General features: G+C 33.5%; 1 protein-coding gene across 2 annotated transcripts; it reads right to left on the bottom strand.

Annotated features, from left to right (window-relative positions):
- Positions 1–80: 80 nt before the first annotated feature.
- LOC117333726 (protein NipSnap-like) lies at positions 81–18,523 on the bottom strand. Of its 2 annotated transcripts, none has more exons than XM_033893150.1 (10): positions 18,408–18,523; positions 16,352–16,503; positions 15,025–15,070; positions 14,638–14,729; positions 12,515–12,585; positions 10,966–11,106; positions 9,957–9,988; positions 7,888–7,976; positions 2,753–2,836; positions 81–2,386 (listed from the first exon to the last, which is right to left on the bottom strand). In XM_033893150.1, exons 1-10 carry the CDS (start codon positions 18,509–18,511, stop codon positions 2,322–2,324), a joined length of 876 nt encoding a protein of 291 aa, XP_033749041.1. In that variant the 5' UTR covers positions 18,512–18,523; the 3' UTR covers positions 81–2,321. The 2 variants fall into 2 exon arrangements, with proteins under 2 accessions (XP_033749041.1, XP_033749040.1); XM_033893149.1 differs by lacking the exon at positions 7,888–7,976 and adding an exon at positions 6,407–6,501.
- Between the last annotated feature and the right edge of the window lie 43 nt (positions 18,524–18,566).

Genomic DNA, 18,566 nt, shown 5'->3' with positions numbered 1-18,566 from the left:
TCCTTATAAACTGGAAGGCCTTATCTCCCTATTCTAGAAATGTCCCATTTTTTTGATAAATGACAACACAACACTGAAAATACAATATAACAAGTTGTTTTAATGCTATACTTCAATGTACACAAGATTAAGTTGACCTTTTCTTAATATCAGATCTTCAGATACACACTAATAATATTTCATTTCCAACTTTCATCATTACATTTCTGTGATTTTATCACGTGAATGTTTTCTTACCCAGATAAATAAAAAAAAAAAGAAAGAAAAAAATAGAATACCCTCATTTTCAATAAACTCAATTCTCTATGAATTAAATACAGTACTGTCTTGATTTCAACATTGTCAAAGCCTTAATTCAAACATGATTCCATTTTACACTATTAAACTGGAAGCCTAGGTATCGCTTATAAATAGTTAATTGACTTTGCAATATCAGAAAATAATGTACATATAAAATCCAATCTTATCATACTACTGTACTTATGTTCTTGGTAGAAGTTCGTGATGAAAAATAGTTTCTCTTATTCAATATATTACACAAAAAAAAGTTGCTAAAAATATCTAGTACAGTCCTAAAAAAAGCACCATTTAATATGCCCATCTACTTATTTCAATTAATTAACCTCCAAAATGTTAGCCCTGGTCGCTGACCTCAATTACCATGGTAACCAGCCAAGGTTAAATATTAATTGAGCTACCTACAAAAGTCAAACTTTTCCTTCAGATTCACTCCACCATATTATACTGTTAAAAAAAGTCTAAATTACAAAACAACCCAGGTGAGGATTAATATCTTTATAAAAACGTTCAAAATTTCTATGACAACAGCCATGTTTTTGCCACCGACTTCTCCACCACCCTGATCTCCATATATCACAGGGACCTGACACAACTGCTTTCTATGAGACCCAGACCAGTTTGTATACAGAAGAATATACAAGTATTGGCCTCTTTTGAGGCCAAACTGTGCCATCATCTAAATAGAATGAAGATTACTTCTTTGTGAAAAGCCAATATTCAATAAAATACATTGTACATCATATGTATCATAAACAGGTACAATTTCGCATACCATTTTGAAATAAGTTTGACTCGCCTCTAAAATGCCAATTGTATATCTTGATCTTAAATAAACGATATCAAAATCTAGTCATTATAAGCCAATAAATAGGCAGAAAATTTTTCACACAATTCGAAGGGAGGTTACTGTTCAAGGAAAATTTAATTTTTCACTGGTCCCCGATATGAGGAAGAAAATGTTCCAAGAATAAACTGCAAATTCAATGAATTTGGCTTGAATATGAAATAATTTCAAATGGGATTCGGGCCCATTATCAATCGTCCAAAATACAGAATAGGTCCTGAAATAATTTTGTTTAATATTTCATAATTTTTTTAAGGTAGCACTAGGATCAAGCATATATAACCCATTGCTTACATATTTCTTTTCACAGGAAACAATGTCATAAAAATAATTTAAGTTACTGTTGTTATTTCTAAAATTCTGCATCATTATAATACCCATGCATCAAAATTTAAAAAAAAATAAATTTAACTATTTTTGCTTCAGTCATGGCGTTGAGAAATGCATGGATACATGTATGATCGCTATTTAATTTTTCTTGACAGTTTTGGAACAATTACTTTGAAATGAATGAAGTCCTATCAATCTATTAGTCTAGACTTGTTATTGTATAATAAAGAAAATAACAATAAATCTCATTAAGAGTTTTCAAACAAAACTTAATTCTATAAAACAAATTCACATATGCATGACCAAATTGTCTTAATTTGAAATGTTATTTATACAGTGTCACTTCAATAATTTCTTTTTTTTTTGTTAGTTTAACATTGTTTCTCATTGAATTTATTGAAGAAAACCTGTCTAAAAGATTTAAATACAAAATGTACAGCAGTGTTTTGCAGCATTTTACTCATACAACTGTAATCCATATATCCTATGTATGTTCATAAGAATTTAAATTTTCTTTTCATAAGACCGAATATATCTCTTCCCACAAATTCACCCTTAATATATACAGACTTTTCTCCAGTCCTTAAAGTTTTGGAGACAGTCAATGATTGTGTGTTTTATACCACAAAGTCGGGGGTTCTCTATGAAAAATGATCGACAGATGATCTTTTTCTACGGTGAATTAGTTGGTCAGAAAGCACAAAGAAACAAGTCCGTAGCTCAAGTCTTTCATATCCATTCTCTGATGACGGTTGACCTCCATCAATTGCCTTTCTTTATTTCTCCGCAGACTAATTACTAAGTCATGTGACTATAACCTCCGCGGAGTATCCCATCGGTTGTGCTACTACTGGAGAGGTGAAAATGGAGTCGGTATTAATATTCTGGACTGCATGTGACGAATCAGAGGCACTGGGAATTAAAAAGAATTTTTTATTAATTGGAGAAAGAACAGACATTCCCGAGATCTATACCAAACATCAATGTAAAGAAAATGTACATGTGTGGTCTGTTATGGGGAAATGTACAGCACACAGGTCATATTTTATTTTAAAACAATTGCCAAATAGATTATACATTGTATACACATAGATTATTTTTGTGTGATTATTGTTGGCCCTAGATAAATGTGTGAGAGAGGTCTTAATTACTACGGAAGGAAGTCTTGAGTTTCTGGAAAAAGCCAACATGGTCGGCAGTGTGGTACTGCTGTGTCTCCTGACCACCTGGCATTTGTAGCATCATTTGGGCATAATCTACAGTAATATAAAAACTCACCAGTGTAAGCGACACACTCGTCCCAGCCAGGTTTACTCCAGGCCTGTTCTCTTGTCTCCTTACGTGACTGTAGATCAGTGTAACCTAAAACCATATTCGACATTTATACTGAAGATTTTTATATATCTCATTGACTTACGTGACTGTAGATCAGTGTAACCTAAAACCATATTCGACATTTATACTGAAGATTTTTATATATCTCATTGACTTGCGTGACTGTAGATCGTTGTAACCTAAAAGCTGTTTGTCAACATTTAATTCTGAAGATTATATTTTCTACTTACATATATGTGCGACAAGATCGATGTAACCGAAAAAATTATACATCTTTACTTAATGTCGAAGATTATTTGTCTACTTACACATATGTGACTGTAACCTAAAAACTGTATGTCAACAATTGATTCTGCTACCAAGATCGATGTAACCTTTTCAAAATTGTCATTGATGATCAGGTTTATTCTTTTTTTTTTTACTTATTTTCGAGTATTTTCGATCGTCGGCCCACCACTAATTAAAAGTCACTTTGCTTCTGACTTTAGCATACATTTATACAGTATCCTGCATAATTTATAAACTTGTTTTAAAAGGCATTTTACATTTAACAGACCTTGACCCCTTGATAAGAGACGTACATGCATACCTAAGGAGGTTACACAGCGTACAATATAAATTACTGCCTTGATGAAGTGTGACAATTCAGCTCCTTATCAACTATCAGATTATACACTGAACCTCAGTCAAGTTAATTCACCAAAAATTTATTAGTGGAATTGAAAAACTTGAAATCTCAATATCAAGCTAGAGTGGAACTTCGTTAAATCAAACTCGCTGGACCACGAGAAAACTCTTGAGTTATCCGAATGTTCAAATCAAACGAGTTGTCATTTTTGGTTCAAAGTTTGGTCAATATTTGTCAACATTATATGATAATTATAACTCCGCTCTGTCACTCATCAGTTTAGTCTAAAGACTGGTCAATATATGTACATGTATAGTGTATGTAATATTTCGTTCTGACACTCGTAGTTGTTGTTTGAATCTGAAACTTAAGCACACTTGCTGGGATCAGGAATGTTAATTCAAAAATTCTTTTTTAGTACATGTATTACAGTATTATTATAACATGCGTTTTCTCGCTGTCTTAACTGTTTATGCATTTAAATGTTTAGTTTGTTAATATGAAAAACAACATTAATCACAAAACTTGAAACAATAAACATCTAAATATTAATATTAAACATCAACAGTTATACATGTATAACAAGAGGCCCAAAGGGCCTTAACGGTCACCTGAGATTTGAAAATTTTCAGTTAATTTAATTGACCGTTTTTGGTTCCAATAGAAATAAAACAAATGATTGTCAAAAATATGAATTCCCTATATAAACTATAGCAAAGTTTACCCTCTCCCTAGGGGCAAACGTGAGACCCCAGGGTCATGAAATTCACAATTTAAGTAAAACACCATGAAACCCTTCCTTCTATGTAAAGTATTTGATTCTATTTTATATAGGTATTGAGAAGAAGCTTTTTGAAATTTCAGTCGATTTGACCCTTTTTAGCCCGCCCATCAGCCCCTGGGGGTCAGTCAGGGCCAACATATGCATACCATCAAACTGTTATCCCATGCTGATAATGTTGACCAGGTTAGAATGAGTTCCAATACAAATCCAACAAATAATAGTCAAAAATGTGATTTCCCTATATAAACTATAGTAAAGTTTACCCCCTCCCCAGGAGCAAACGTGAAACCCCAAGGGTCATGAAATTCACAATTTAAGTAAAACACCATAAAACCCTTCCTTCTATGGAAAGTATTTGATTCTATCTTATATAGGTATTGAGAAGAAGATTTTTGAAATTTCAGTCAATTAGACCCTTTTTAGCCCCGCCCCTCAGCCCCTGGGGTTCAGTCAGGGCCAACATGTGCATTCCATCAAACTGTTATCCCATGCTGATAATGTTGACCAGGTTAGAATGAGTTCCAATACAAATCCAACAAATAACGGTCAAAAATGTGATTTCCCTATATAAACTATTGTAAAGTTTCCCCCCTCCCCAGGGGCAAACATGAGACCCCAGGGTCATGAAATTCACAAGTTTGGTAAAACACCATAAGACCCTTCCATCTATGGAGAGTTTTTGATTCTGCCAAATATGAGAGTAGAGAAGAAGATTTTTGAAATTTCTGTCAATTTGACCTTTTTTAGCCCCGCCCATCAGCCCCTGGGGTTCAGTCAGGGCCAACATATTCAAACCATCCAACTGTTATCCCATGCTGATAATGTTATCCAGGTTAGAATCAATTCCAATACAAATCAAACAAATAATAGTCAAAAATGTGATTTCCCTATATAAACTATACTAAAGTTTAGTTTACCCCCTCCCCAGGGGCAAATGTGAGACCCCAGGGTCATGAAATTCACAATTTTGGTAAAGCACCACAAGACACTTCCATCTATGAAGAGTGTTTGACCCCCCCATATCTGAGAGTAGAGAAGAAGATTTTTGAAGTTTTAGACAATTTGACCCATTTTGGCCCCACCCCTCAGGCCCCTGGGGGGTGGGGACCATATAATTCACAATTTTGGTTGACCTTCAGCCATAGTAACTTTCTAGCCATAGTAACTTTCTGCCAAATTTCATTGAATTTGGTTAAGTGGTTTTGGAGAAGAAGTCTCAGGTGACCTAAAAAGGTGTTAAATTGCATGAACATGTACACATTTTTGTGCAAGTTTGTAATATTTTTTAAATATTGGAAAGGATGGCTAGACGGATGCTGGATGCATGCTGGAGGAAGGGCGATTTCAACACTATAGACTAGTAACCCATCATCTGATGAAATATACATTTCCTATAGAATACATTTCTCATGGAATATATATATATATATATATAATAGTATATAATAGTGCTTTATATTACCTAAATGAGTGATTATAAAGAAAGATCTTTTACTCAGTATTACAAGAAGATCTATTATCAGGTACTATAAGATATATTATCAGGTACTATAAGTAGATTTATTATCTGGTTCTATAAGATCTATTATCAGGTACTATAAGATCCATTATCTGGTTCTATAAGATCTATTATCAGGTACTATAAGATCTATTATCTGGTACTATAAGATCTATTATCTGGTTCTATAAGATCTATTATCTGGTTCTATAAGATCTATTATCTGGTTCTATAAGATCTATATGGTACTATAAGATCTATTATCTGGTACTATAAGATCTATTATCTGGTTCTATAAGATCTATTATCCGGTACTATAAGATCTATTATCTGGTACTATTTGTCAAACAAACTTTCCAAGCATAATCAGCCTTTTAGAATAAGTGTTAATTACACTTACGGTAAATAAGTTTTTTTTTATTGAATTTGGGAATGGTATTCAATACATTCAATACAAACTTCTATTCCAAAATTTTATTTTTAGAACCTGAGAAAATATCTAAATTGCTGTGGAAAAATTGGAAGAGAAATTTGAAAACCCACCTTTTCCGATGACGGTCAAAGCTAGATTGATAAAAGTTTGATAGCACCATATGTGTTACCATCCAGAAGACCATATTAATATGCATATACATATATATGTTTAAGCATATGTTTTGAAGCGTTGACCATTTCAAGACCACATACCCCATACATGATGTACCACATATTGTTCGCCCAAATGTGTGAATAATCCAGCTACCGCCTCATCGTTTGACCGCCGATTCTCTATCCCTCGAGCCCTTTATAATATAACATACACAGACAAAGTCTTCATTACCTTCTAGTCACTATACACACTACATAAAACATTGTGAATCCTACACAGCTAGCACTCTCACACCAGGGTCTGAAAAGCAAGTCCTTTACCCCATATACTGTAAACATATTTATTTTGGAGTACTTAAATTTTTGAGCATATATCACTGAATTTAAAATTATTTTTGTAATGTTTAATTGGCACAGCAACAGTTCTTGTCGCAGAAAAACCCCCCAAAAAGGCTGAAACTGCAATTACCGCTATCATAATTAAGCGGAAAGCTTCCATTGCAAAAAGCACGAAAATGAAATTACCGCTAAAATATATATGTTTACAGTAACTACGTACAGTAGTGAAATATTTTTCAGGTTTTGTTTATGCCTTATGTCCATATGGCATTTGCCAGTAGACAGAAGGTGTGAGTATTCATATTTCACTGGATTTCTAACATATAGCTGAAGACAAATGAATGGTTTGTGCTTTTCCCTCTTTATACTATTAAAGAGACTTGATAAAAAAAGAAAACATACAGTACATGTACTGTTGAGCAAAAATTGAGCAAATGTTTGTTTTTATTATTATTACTTTTTGTTTCTGGCTTTATGAAGTTATTAAAATGTATATTTTTAAAAAAAATTCTATTAGCTGGGGAAATGATTATCTGTGCCCTTATCCATCTACCATAATTTTCAATATATATATATGTAGGCATAAAACTCGAGAAATAAAAATTACAGTAATAAATAGGGAAAACAGAAACTAATCATTTCTTTTCAGAGGACTAAAGTTGTGAGTAGTCTTTCCTTTGATTAATACATGTAAGTATAGCATATCCAGAACTTCGGTGACCTTTTAATTCCTTCCATCAATAGACTTTAAGTTTTTAGGAAAATTTCAAAAATGAATTAATGAATTAATTAATAAAATAAACATTAAGTCAATAATATCATTTAATTTAATTTAAAATGAATCAATTTGTGACTTTTGTATTGGTGTTACATATTAAAATTTGAAATTATGCAATATTTTTATGAAAAGGTCTGAAATATTCTGTGATAAAAATTTGTGAAATACTCTTTATTATCACTTGCAAGTGAAACAATGCCAAAAATAAATGGAAAAAATATTGAGCAAGTGTGTAAACACACCCTCCACATTAAAAAGAAGAAAAATGTCACTGAAATATTGTGGTTAGTTGAAAACTAGAAACAGCAGAAGAGGATGTCAAGGCAGAAATTCTACTGGCAACGAATGGAGAGTGTTAGAAGATCGTAGCACAGTTTTCATCAGGCAAGGATGGCAGGTTGCACAGGCTGTACCTATCAACACTGTGTTCCGGCAGGGGGAGATAACTCTGTAAGAAACTTACCCCAAATGTGCTGGACGGTATTCAGTTCACCCATTTGTGAAAAAAGGCCACACACTGGTTCATCTGCCCGTGATTTTATACCACGAGCCCTTCAAAAATTGTCATTTATTGTCAGTATATTTAGTTTAGTTATATTGCCATATGATTAAAGACATGATTAGCATGAGGTCTCTGCATGAGTATGGTATGTTTTTTACTGGAGAAGCCGAAACAGATATGCTACATTGCATATCAAAATCAAAATGATTGATGTTTATCATTCAGAAAACATTTACACCAGCTGTGATTTAACAAAAATTACTCCCCTTTGTAAATTTTTTTTCCAGAAATGCATGTGAAGGCAATACTTACATATACCTTGAGTAACTTTTCACTATTTTCTTAATAGATATCATGTAAAAATACATTAATAACTGTTGTTAATGAAGAATTTGTTTTTAAAATTGTTTTGAAAAAAGAATTTATGTTACTGTGAGATAGCATATGCTCTCTTGAAAATTATAAATCATATATATGTTTATACTAACAGTACATTTTCAGGGAATTTTGTTTTCAAATCTTTGTCATAATTGAAAAAAAATCAATCTGAACAATGCAAACAGAAACATTATATATAATGAAGCTAAAAGTACAACACATGTATTCAAAATGAATCAGCATGGAAACAGAATGCAAATGAGAGAAAAGCTTGGCCAAATGTTTAAGCCCACATGAAAAAAAAGCAAACAATGATTATATCAAAATATTTTGTTACCAGTGGCTTGGTCACAAGTATTTTTTAAAATAGTATAGCTGTATAACAGACCATATGGTTAATTAGATTTAAATCACTGCCTCCGCTAGGGATCAAACCCAAGACCTCTGGCTTGCTAGTCTTATGCTCAACTGATTGAGCTAAGGAGAAGATCTCTCTATCCGAGCGGTATACTGTTACTAGTATTTACCAGGATTACAGAGACAATCTATGTAGCACCATCTATGAGAGAAGTCCACGACAGCTAAAAGAATGGTTTTCAAATTGTATATTCATGCAGTCCTACGTTTTACACAAGCCAACTAAAGAGAGACGCCAGAAGTTGGCTCTTAGCAACTTGCAGTGCACTTGAATTTGAATACTAATCTAAAAGAAAGTCGAAATCACTAGGACTTGTTACTATCCAAATGTTGTAGACAAGCAGCGATCCATTTCCACAGCCACAGGTCAGAAAGCCAGTAAAGAATAAGAGTAAAAAGAATGTCAAAAGCTCTTGGTTATTATCAGTTGTTGAAAAAAAAGCAGCCATGAATTTCACTGGTCTGGTTTTTTTTTGTTTGGTTGATTTGTACCCCTGTGCACAGCCAGGGTCATTCTGAGGCAGGGTCTCCTTGTAGTAGTTGGTGACCACCTCACTGAACAACACAGGGGAGGCCCCATGCTATCCAAAGGAATTAGGGTAATGTATCTTTCCCAAGGACAAATCAACTACAGCACAGAACTGCCTGTTTTCCAGCTTGCTGAGAAACACAATCTGACACCGGATGGGAATGTTGAACCCCGCAACTCAGATCTTCACCTGATGTAACGTGACCATCATTCTAACCGACTGAGCTATAGTGACGTTTTTCAACTGGTCAGTTAGCCAGTAAAAAATAACAGAGACAGTGATTATCTGAATATTGTTATACAAATTATTACAAAAAAATGTTTTCCCCTGAAAAATATTAGTAACAGAAAAAATTAATTTTTCAAAACATCAGAAATTTGTTCAAAATGTTATTTATAAAATATTTCCAATGTTTCAATGTTAATTAAGACTACTAGACATTTTTTGGTTTTAATTTATAAAGAAAATTGTTTCGACACCTTCATTATCCCTATCATAGACTAGGGGAGACAACTGTTTGAAATTCCCCGCTTCAACAGCAATTAGCTTACTTAGCCGGCATTTTAGATTTATAAAAAAAAAATCCGAAATTCAGCTGACAATATTGAATAGTTTAAATAGTCCAGATTGAAATAAACATCGTCTGAGTTATGTTTGTATTCTACTGTGATGATTGTGTTAAATATCTCAATATTGAATACATACCAATTGTTACCCCATTCAATCATAGTGCCAGGCTGCAAAAAAACAAAGACAATATTGAGGGGTATTCCATTAAAATATCTACTCGACCCCAGGACTCCACATTAAATCACTTCTATACATAGTTGGACTGCCTTCGTATTACTTCTATGTAATTTATTAAATTAATTCTACAGGATGTACCCCTTAACCAAACCTGGAGTCCTGGACCGGGGTAGATGTTTTACTGAAAAAAGCCCTTAGAATTTTATTATATTTTTTTCTAGGAAAATGAAATATACGGTATTCAAAGCATAATGTCAGACTTCAAATATCAGATATTCTGCATCTACTAGCATTTGTCGAAAAAAACACTTTTTTTTTTTTTTAAATCACAAAGGTGTAGAGTGCTTCTTTAATTTTGTTGTGTAATATTCTCTAATATGAATGCGATTGAGCTTTTCTAGTAAAATATCTCTTAATGATTCAACTCTAGGTCTGGCAAATTAAACATGAACCATCAAAGATTAATGACAACATCATATAATAAATTATCTCCTGTCCCTATCATGCACAGAATATTTCTAACCTAGTCTGATGTCTTCTAGTGGTATACAAGTTTTACCGGTATGTATTTCCCTAAACACCATATTGATTCACAAATTAACCCTGCCCACAAATATAAGCCCTCTTCTTCATTTTTACAGAATCATCAATTTTAAAAGAAATTAACCCTTTCAACCCTAAGAAACTTTAGTGGACTCTGCCCTTCTTTCATAATTTGAAGTCCAATATGGTCAGTAGGGGTGAAAGAGTTCAGGTAAATTCTCGAATAAACCAACTAAATATTTTATTACTAAACTAAGAATAAATATGGTACATACTAATTTCATCCCACAAATATTGTTGGGGTCTAAAATACATTTAAAAGGTTTAACATTTCTACAGTAAAACAGTAGCTCACAAAAACTTGACCCTGGGGCTCTAACACCCCCACCCCTCTTCAACCTAGACCCTCCCTCCCTATAAATACCTTTAATGTGTAACTTCTCATCTCGTATATATTAGATCCATTCCTTGCGGTCGGTTCAGGCCAGAAGCTAAAGGGCAGCAGAATCTGGTTTTTCCTCGACCTCAGCATTTTGTTTCGTTGCAGACGGTAATCAATGAAATCCTTTGCAGAAATACAAATCATATTCACATAAACATATTGAAAGAATAATAATGAGTTAAATCTCTTTGTGTTAGCTAAGAATAAGGAATCTGGCAATTTAATTTATTTCCTTAAAACCTCAATAAATATTAATTTTAAAATCATTCTATCATCTTCATCTTATTTTTCTGTGTGGTTTTATTGAAGATATAAATTGGGTGAAATGTAATATATTCATATGAAATATATTAAATCAATACATTTATATCCAATTGTTAAACTTTCCCTTTTGAAACAAAGGATAAAAATTTATTATTGTTTTATAGATGAACTCATGATCATGAACTTCCTACACATGAAGATCAAGGGGCACAACTCAGAGAAAAACATTTAATTTAATATTAAAAAAAATCATTTGATTTATTCAACTACATGTATCTTCTTTTTGATGCTGTATTGCTCAAAATATAATTTCTTTTTTTGAAGTAGATATCTTTAATTGAAAACCTGTCTCATTTATGATTTATAGATTTGTATTACCGTATTTGACCTAATAAGGGCGCCCCCTACCTTTTTTCAAGGAAATACATCTTTGACACAGTGTGAAAATGGTGTTCAAAAGTAATAATTCATGTGAAATGTTTTGCTACTTTATGTGTTCAATTTTCTTCAGCAAATTAAGTTACTGGAACACAAGTTTTCGCCACATTTTGTCTATTCCTACAGATGACATGTCAGTGCAAAGGGCACCCGAAACTAAACACACATGAAAATACAAATAATAACTTACCATCTTTATTTGAAGATAAAGTAAAAGACTTCATTCTTGTTGATAAATAACTTTTGTTCAGAACAGAAAGCTAGTAAAGTCATTGTAAATCAATTATTAGGTCAAAGAAAACGATGTCTGATATGATCTGGGAAATCACCTGTGTCTATAAATAGAGCACAAAAGAGTTCCATTTGAACATAAATGGTGGAACACACGTTCTCTGGTCTAAAGATCAGCTAGCATATTGGTTTACAAGTTTACAGGACTATTCAAGTGATGCTTAAGCTTAATATATGATAATGAATAGATATCTTCTTCTGGAATATTTTCATGACTGAATATTTTACCGTTTCCACAGCCTTGGGTATTCTGCTATAAGGTATATTCTGTTTCATAAAACTTCAGAATAACTAATCTTAATAAGGGCGCCCCCACTGTCAATTACCCGTGCCCTGCGCCCTTATTAGGTCAAATACGGTATTCATAACTAATAAATTTGTATTATTTTATTTATAACATTAAAATTCTATTTCTATATGTTTATTCTTTAAGTTTTACCAACCAAAACTTAAAAAATAAACAAAGAAATATAATTTTTGGGCTCAACTTTAAATCTGTGATTATTAACTGGAATCGCACAAAAAAATATTTTCTTACTTTGTCTTTTCTGTATATTTCCGTTGCATTGTTAAGGACCGGATATCCTCCGGGATACTGCCAAATATGCACTGTAAGCAAAATCAAATGCAAACCAAAATAAACAAGGATGGATAGTATTGCAACAGCAATACAAAGCCCCCTGCCTGAGCTAGAAGTGCACCTATTTATTTCCATTTTTTTTTTAAATGGTTTTTCGAAAAAATGGGATGCACAACTACATGTTATACTGATCATGTATACCAAGTTTCGTTAAGATTGGAGTAGTACTTTAGAAGGTGTTGTCCGGACAACTGCGTGACAGACAGACGGACGGAGGGACAGACGGCGGACGGACGGACGTACAGAGGGTAAACCTAAAGTCCCCTCGTTTTTCAAACGGCAGGGGAATAATAAGATCTGAGATGCATGTGTCGCTCCCAGTTCAGGAATATAATTTCATTTCCAATAATGATATTTATTTTAAAATATTAAATAAGTAAATACATTTTTTGGAAGCATTTAATGACAAATTATTTCTAATCAATATTTGGTTAGTTTGTGATTTGAACTGACAACACATTTGAATAATACAATTATACAAGCAACTGTCCGTCTGTTATATATATAGTGCTAAATATTATGAAAGTGAGAGAAAAAATGTAAACAAAACTTGATAATTTTGATATTTTGACTTTAACATATACAGAATAACAACCCATGTATTTCGTTATTTACTATTTTATTTGATCTTTAAATAATGTTTTTGTGTTTGTTTTTTTTTAGATTTTTGTAATGCAGGTAACGTAAACAATCATATGGCGCCCATTTTGAGTACCTACCTGACGATCTACAGACACGATCTACATGTGTACCAGAGGGCCAAAACCCAACTCTGTCTATACGAATACTCCGGTTATTTGCATATTTTGTCATGGAAAAAGGCCTATGCAAATAAGCGGGTTGCTCTGTATATAATTCCTAATCCCCTTTATTAATAACATAAATCTGTCTAAGTGTGGGATTTCTGTACAAAATCTTTTTATTTTGCTTTGGAAGTGGTCAGGAGTGACCTCTCACCTATACCCTTGACCAATGCAATGACCAGCAAAATCTTATCTAGTGTAGAACTTTAAGGTGTGAATATGAAATAAATCTGTCCATGTGCCCATTAGATACACGTATCTTGTCGTTAAGCTTATTTTCATTTTTAAGGTAATCAAGTGCAACAATTTTTGATGCACACACTTACAAATGCATACTTAAAAGTAAAAACTACTCTGTTCTTTTCCTTAGTCAGTGGAATGTCAAAACTACCATTTCCTTATTCTTAGTCAGTGAAAAGTCAAAATTATCATTTCCCTTTACATACAACTGTATAGTCAGTGGAAAGTCAAAACTGCCCTGTCCTTTTCTTTAGTCAGTAGAAAGTAAAAAGTAAGTTTTTCTTTAACTTAGTCAGTGGAAAGTCAAAACTACCCTGTCCTTTTCTTTAGTCAGTAGAAAGTAAAAAGTAAGTTTTGCTTTTACTTAGTCATTAAAAAGCCAAAACTAACATTTCCTTTTCCTTAAGTGGAATGTCAAAGCGACCCTGTCCTTTTCCTTAATCAGTGGAAAGTCAAAACTACCCTTTCCTTTTCCTTAGTCAGTGGAAAGTCAAAACTAACATTTCCTTTTTTTTAGTCAGTGGAAAGTCAAAACTAATTTTTCCTTTTCCTTAGTCAGTGGAAAGTCAAAACTAATTTTTCCTTTTCCTTAGTCAGTGGAAAGTCAAAACTACCCTTTCCTTTTCCTTAGTCAGTAGAAAGTCAAAACTAACATTTCCTTTTCCTTAGTCAGTGGAAAGTCAAAACTAATTTTTCCTTTTCCTTTGTCAGTGGAAAGTCAAAGCTAATTTTTCCTTTTCCTTTGTCAGTGGAAAGTCAAAGCTAATTTTTCCTTTTCCTTAGTCAGCGGAAAGTCAAAACTACCCTGTCCTTTAACTTAGTTGGTGGAAAGTCAAAACTAATTTTTCCTTTTTAGTCAGTGGAAAGTCAAAATTTACATTTCCTTTTAGTCAGTGGAAAGTCAAAACTACCCTGTCCTTTTCCTCAGTCAGTGGTATAATACACCGAGGTGACACACATATTCCGCTTGACACCTACCTGCCTCGTCCTGATCGCCAATCTCCACCGTGAAGCTACCTATAAGTTTTGCACCTGTGCCTTTGTCATGCATCAACTGTTGAAATAATTGGCTGGAAAAAAAATTGTGATCATATTTTTATACTTTACAGCTAGCCCCGATGTCATGGTTGTCAAAATTATAATTCAATGATTTTAGAACTAAAAAGTCTGGTCACATATACATTTCTTGTATCAAGTTTTTGTAAAAGCAATTTAAAACATGCAATTTTAATTAATCAAAATTAAATTATAAGTGAATTTGAAATTAACATGCATGTCATTTTTTCAGGATGCCTTATGAACAAGGCTGAAAATAAGCCTCTTCGACTAATTTTAGGTATTTTCACAAATTGACCAAATACTTACAACTGTTTGAGATACTCCTCCATATTCTCAGGCTTTACAGCATGGACTGAAAATGTAATTATTTTTGGTAATTTTAATGGAAACTGATAAGCAACCATTTACTGGACAATCAGATTGGTGTATATTATATGCATACAAAATTTCTAATCACTGCACAATAACATTTTATGTAAAAAATATTAAGAATTTGATGAATTTTCTTGAAATAAAGATGAAACAGAAATAGGAAAAAGTTATAAATGTACATCTCTCTGAAATAAGACTTTTAGTTAAAAATTTCCATGCCCTAACATTACCAAACTTTTACTGCCAAAGGTAAAAGAACATTTTCTGAATAATATATTGCAAATAAATTCTACAATTCTAACTGGATATGTGAACATAGCTGTCTATTTTGCTGTTAAGTTTTTTGTAAGAAACTTGAAATGGGTGCACTTGATTAAACCAATAAAGTATACTGCTTTTATACTTCACAGCTTAGTCTATAACAATCTTCAGTCCCTTAATCATAGACTTGGGTTTGGTTTAGTTTATTTGTTTAATGACCTATTAACAGCCAGGGTCATTTAAGACAATGCCAGGATTTGGAGGTGTAGGAAAGCCGGAGTATGCGGAGAAAAACCACCGGCCTATGGTCAGTACCAGGCAGTAGCCCCACATGGGTTTCAAACTCAAAACCCAGAGGTGGAGGGCTAGTGATAAAGTGTCATGACACCTTAACCACTTTGCCACTGTGGCCCATCAAGACAAAAACATATTTCATTAGCATACCGGGTAGATTTCATAAACCTTTCAAAATAATTAGTTTTATTAATCAAGAAAAATTGTGGTAATTTATAACGTTAATATCACTATAAAACTTGTCTCCAGAGAAAAAAGAATATTTCAAAATTAACTCCATCTAAATCTTCATAATGTTTAACATAAACTTTATTTATTTTACAACAATTGTGAAACAAGTTATATATTTACCTACATTTATCATGCTTTTTTGGCCAGGATGCAAGTGCTCGATGGGTCTTACTGTGTGAGGAAATCGGAGTACCCAGAGAAAACCCATGTGGTCTGACATGTGACCCCATACCTTTTCTTGTATGATTGGGGAGTTTAGCCCACAATGTCTAGGTAAAAGGCAGGTGTGATACCACTATGCTACCCGCCCACCCAAATATTTTGAAAAAAAAAAAAATAATAAAGAAAGTAATACTGCAGTTAATCTCTATTACATTTTTACCTGCGATATCAAATCATTAAAAACTTTGATGCATCACTAGAGATGATGTAAGAATCTCCTGCCTTTATACTCATCATCACCATTAAAACTTACACTGCATTTCATAAACAGTTTCCTTGTTGGATAGGAGACTTGAGTGGGACTCCTTGCTGGCAGGCAGCGTCCTCACAGGGAGAATGTTTTTCAGCCATGACTTTGGGTTCGAGTCCTCGTCAGTCTGCAGTCTGTGCGAGGTACTGAGGCATCTGAAACCAATGCAAATACACTTAATTATATTTAACCAGTTGAAAAGAAACTGTAAGTTCAGAAGCTAAGTAGTCCATAAACAACATGTAATGAGATCAAGGATTGCTGAAAGGGTACTTTACCCAATTAACTTATCTAGTAATTAGAAATGCTGTTCCAGCTTTATCACGCTGTAAGCTATACCATCATACATTTATTGTAAAGGGGATGAAAAACATCAGACTGAATGGCCAACTTTAAATATACAGTACTAAGTAATAGCTATAGGCAGGAATAAAAGAAACTACCAGTTTTTTTTCAGGTAATTTTTTCAACAGCCTATGCCTTTTCAATTGGGAAAATAATTGCGGTGTTTGGTGAATTTGGGAAAATAGCAAATAATGACAAAATACTTAAATAAGTCAAAACACTTCATTTATTGGCTTTTCTAGTCTGCCTCATGATATGAAGAGTCAGTAGCAAGCATCCTGGGTTATTACTTAGACTACAAAACAAAGGAAGTTTTCTTGTTTTCATCTTGGTGTTCGTCTACGGACTCTCTGAAACGCTTGCCTGCATGTCATTTGTGGAAAGCGCAACAGTGATCAGGATTCGAGTTACCTCCCTTATACCGTTTATACGACTAATTGAGGCCAACTTGCCTATTGCGGAAGTAAATTTGTCAGTCTACTGTTCACGTGTATGATGATCAACTATCGTACCATAATATTCACATATTCTAGGAATGAAATACAATACAGATAACCAGACAGAAATTCAATACAATTTTTTTTTTTTTTTTAAATTGGGAAAAATGATGTTTCAAAATTGGGAAAATACAGCTTTTTTTGGCAAGGGAAAACAGCCTAAAGTCAGCTGTAGATCTGGCCAAAAAAAATCACTGACTACCCTGCTTAATCATCCTTTCCCAAAGTCATTACCCACTTGAAATGCAAATGTAAACTTATCTTTTTTACAACAATTGTGAAGCAAGTTATATCCAGATATCAATCACTCTTTTTGGCCCGGTTGAAGGCAGGTGAGGGGTCTTATAATTAGTGCACAAGGTAACTGGAGTACCCTGAGAAAACTAAAGTTGTCCGACAAGTGACCCCATTTTACCTTTTGCCATCTGAATTGTGAATCAAACCATGGCTGCCTAGATGACCTACAAGTGGTCAATAGCACCAAATCTGCTTACAGGAAAGCTTAAAATATACTGCCCATGAAATGGATCAAGCTCACAACTTCTCACTCTAGTAACAGACGTACTCTCATCTCTGCTGCCACCAGGCTACAGTATATATATCTAAGGACAATCCAGCTAGCACTGGAGGTGATAGGGAAGTCTATTTTGCATACAGTACACTTTATAATGTAATCTTCAATTGAAAAATACCTAGACTGTCGGTTGGCAATAAATTCAGTGAATTTGCTATACTAATTCAATCTTATGAATTTAAAGTTCAGAGTCCATGAAGCATATCGTTCCCAATCCTTGAGACTTGGTAATTTGTTTTTTCACGCTTACATGTAGCTATTCATCTCTACGTGGCCTCATATTATCTATAAACATACCGATTGATTTGGTACAGACGGAAAGTAAACAATGTCGATAACTGGCCGAAATGGGGTCATTGACAGAAAGAAGCTTGCTGTAGAACGAAGCACTTTACAAGTGGCTAAATTTCGCTCCACGTTTTGAAATATACGTTACATGTATTCACAAAAAATTAACTGACAATTGAATCAAATTAGCTATCTTATGCATGGAATACTTCAGGATTGACATTGACTGGCCTTGAAAAGCGAAAGTACAAATGTGGTTATCGAACGTCGTCTGCAACCTTCAAGTTTAAAGCAGACTTCATCAACGAAAGTTTAGCATCAGTATTTAAACATATGATGGTGTTCTTTCATTTACCTAGAGTGATGAAATTGACCGAAATTTAACACACGGCATGACAATGCCGAGTTTTTAGAAAATAACTGTTTAGCCACAGCTCCTGCCATCTTCGTCAACTCCATGTTGCTAGAGCCTCAATTTGAAACCGGATGCACTCAAGCTTTCAAGGTCGGAACT

Source organism: Pecten maximus, chromosome 8 (assembly GCF_902652985.1).
Source record: "Pecten maximus chromosome 8, xPecMax1.1, whole genome shotgun sequence".
NCBI lineage: Eukaryota > Metazoa > Mollusca > Bivalvia > Pectinida > Pectinidae > Pecten > Pecten maximus.
The sequence above is the reverse complement of the archived record's forward strand: the minus strand, read 5'-3'. Positions and strand labels throughout refer to the sequence as shown.

Bases quoted from the DNA above. Each gene is read 5' to 3' on its own strand.
- LOC117333726 (XM_033893149.1), bottom strand. From the start codon at position 18,511: ATGGAGTTGACGAAGATGGCAGGAGCTGTGGCTAAACAGTTATTTTCT. The intron at 12,586-14,637 runs GTAGGTGTCAAG...TTTTGCTTACAG, and splicing joins TGGCGATCAGGACGAGGCAG to TGCATATTTGGCAGTATCCC. The intron at 2,837-6,406 runs GTATGTGGTCTT...ATATGGTTTTAG, and splicing joins TGTGGTACATCATGTATGGG to GTTACACTGATCTACAGTCA.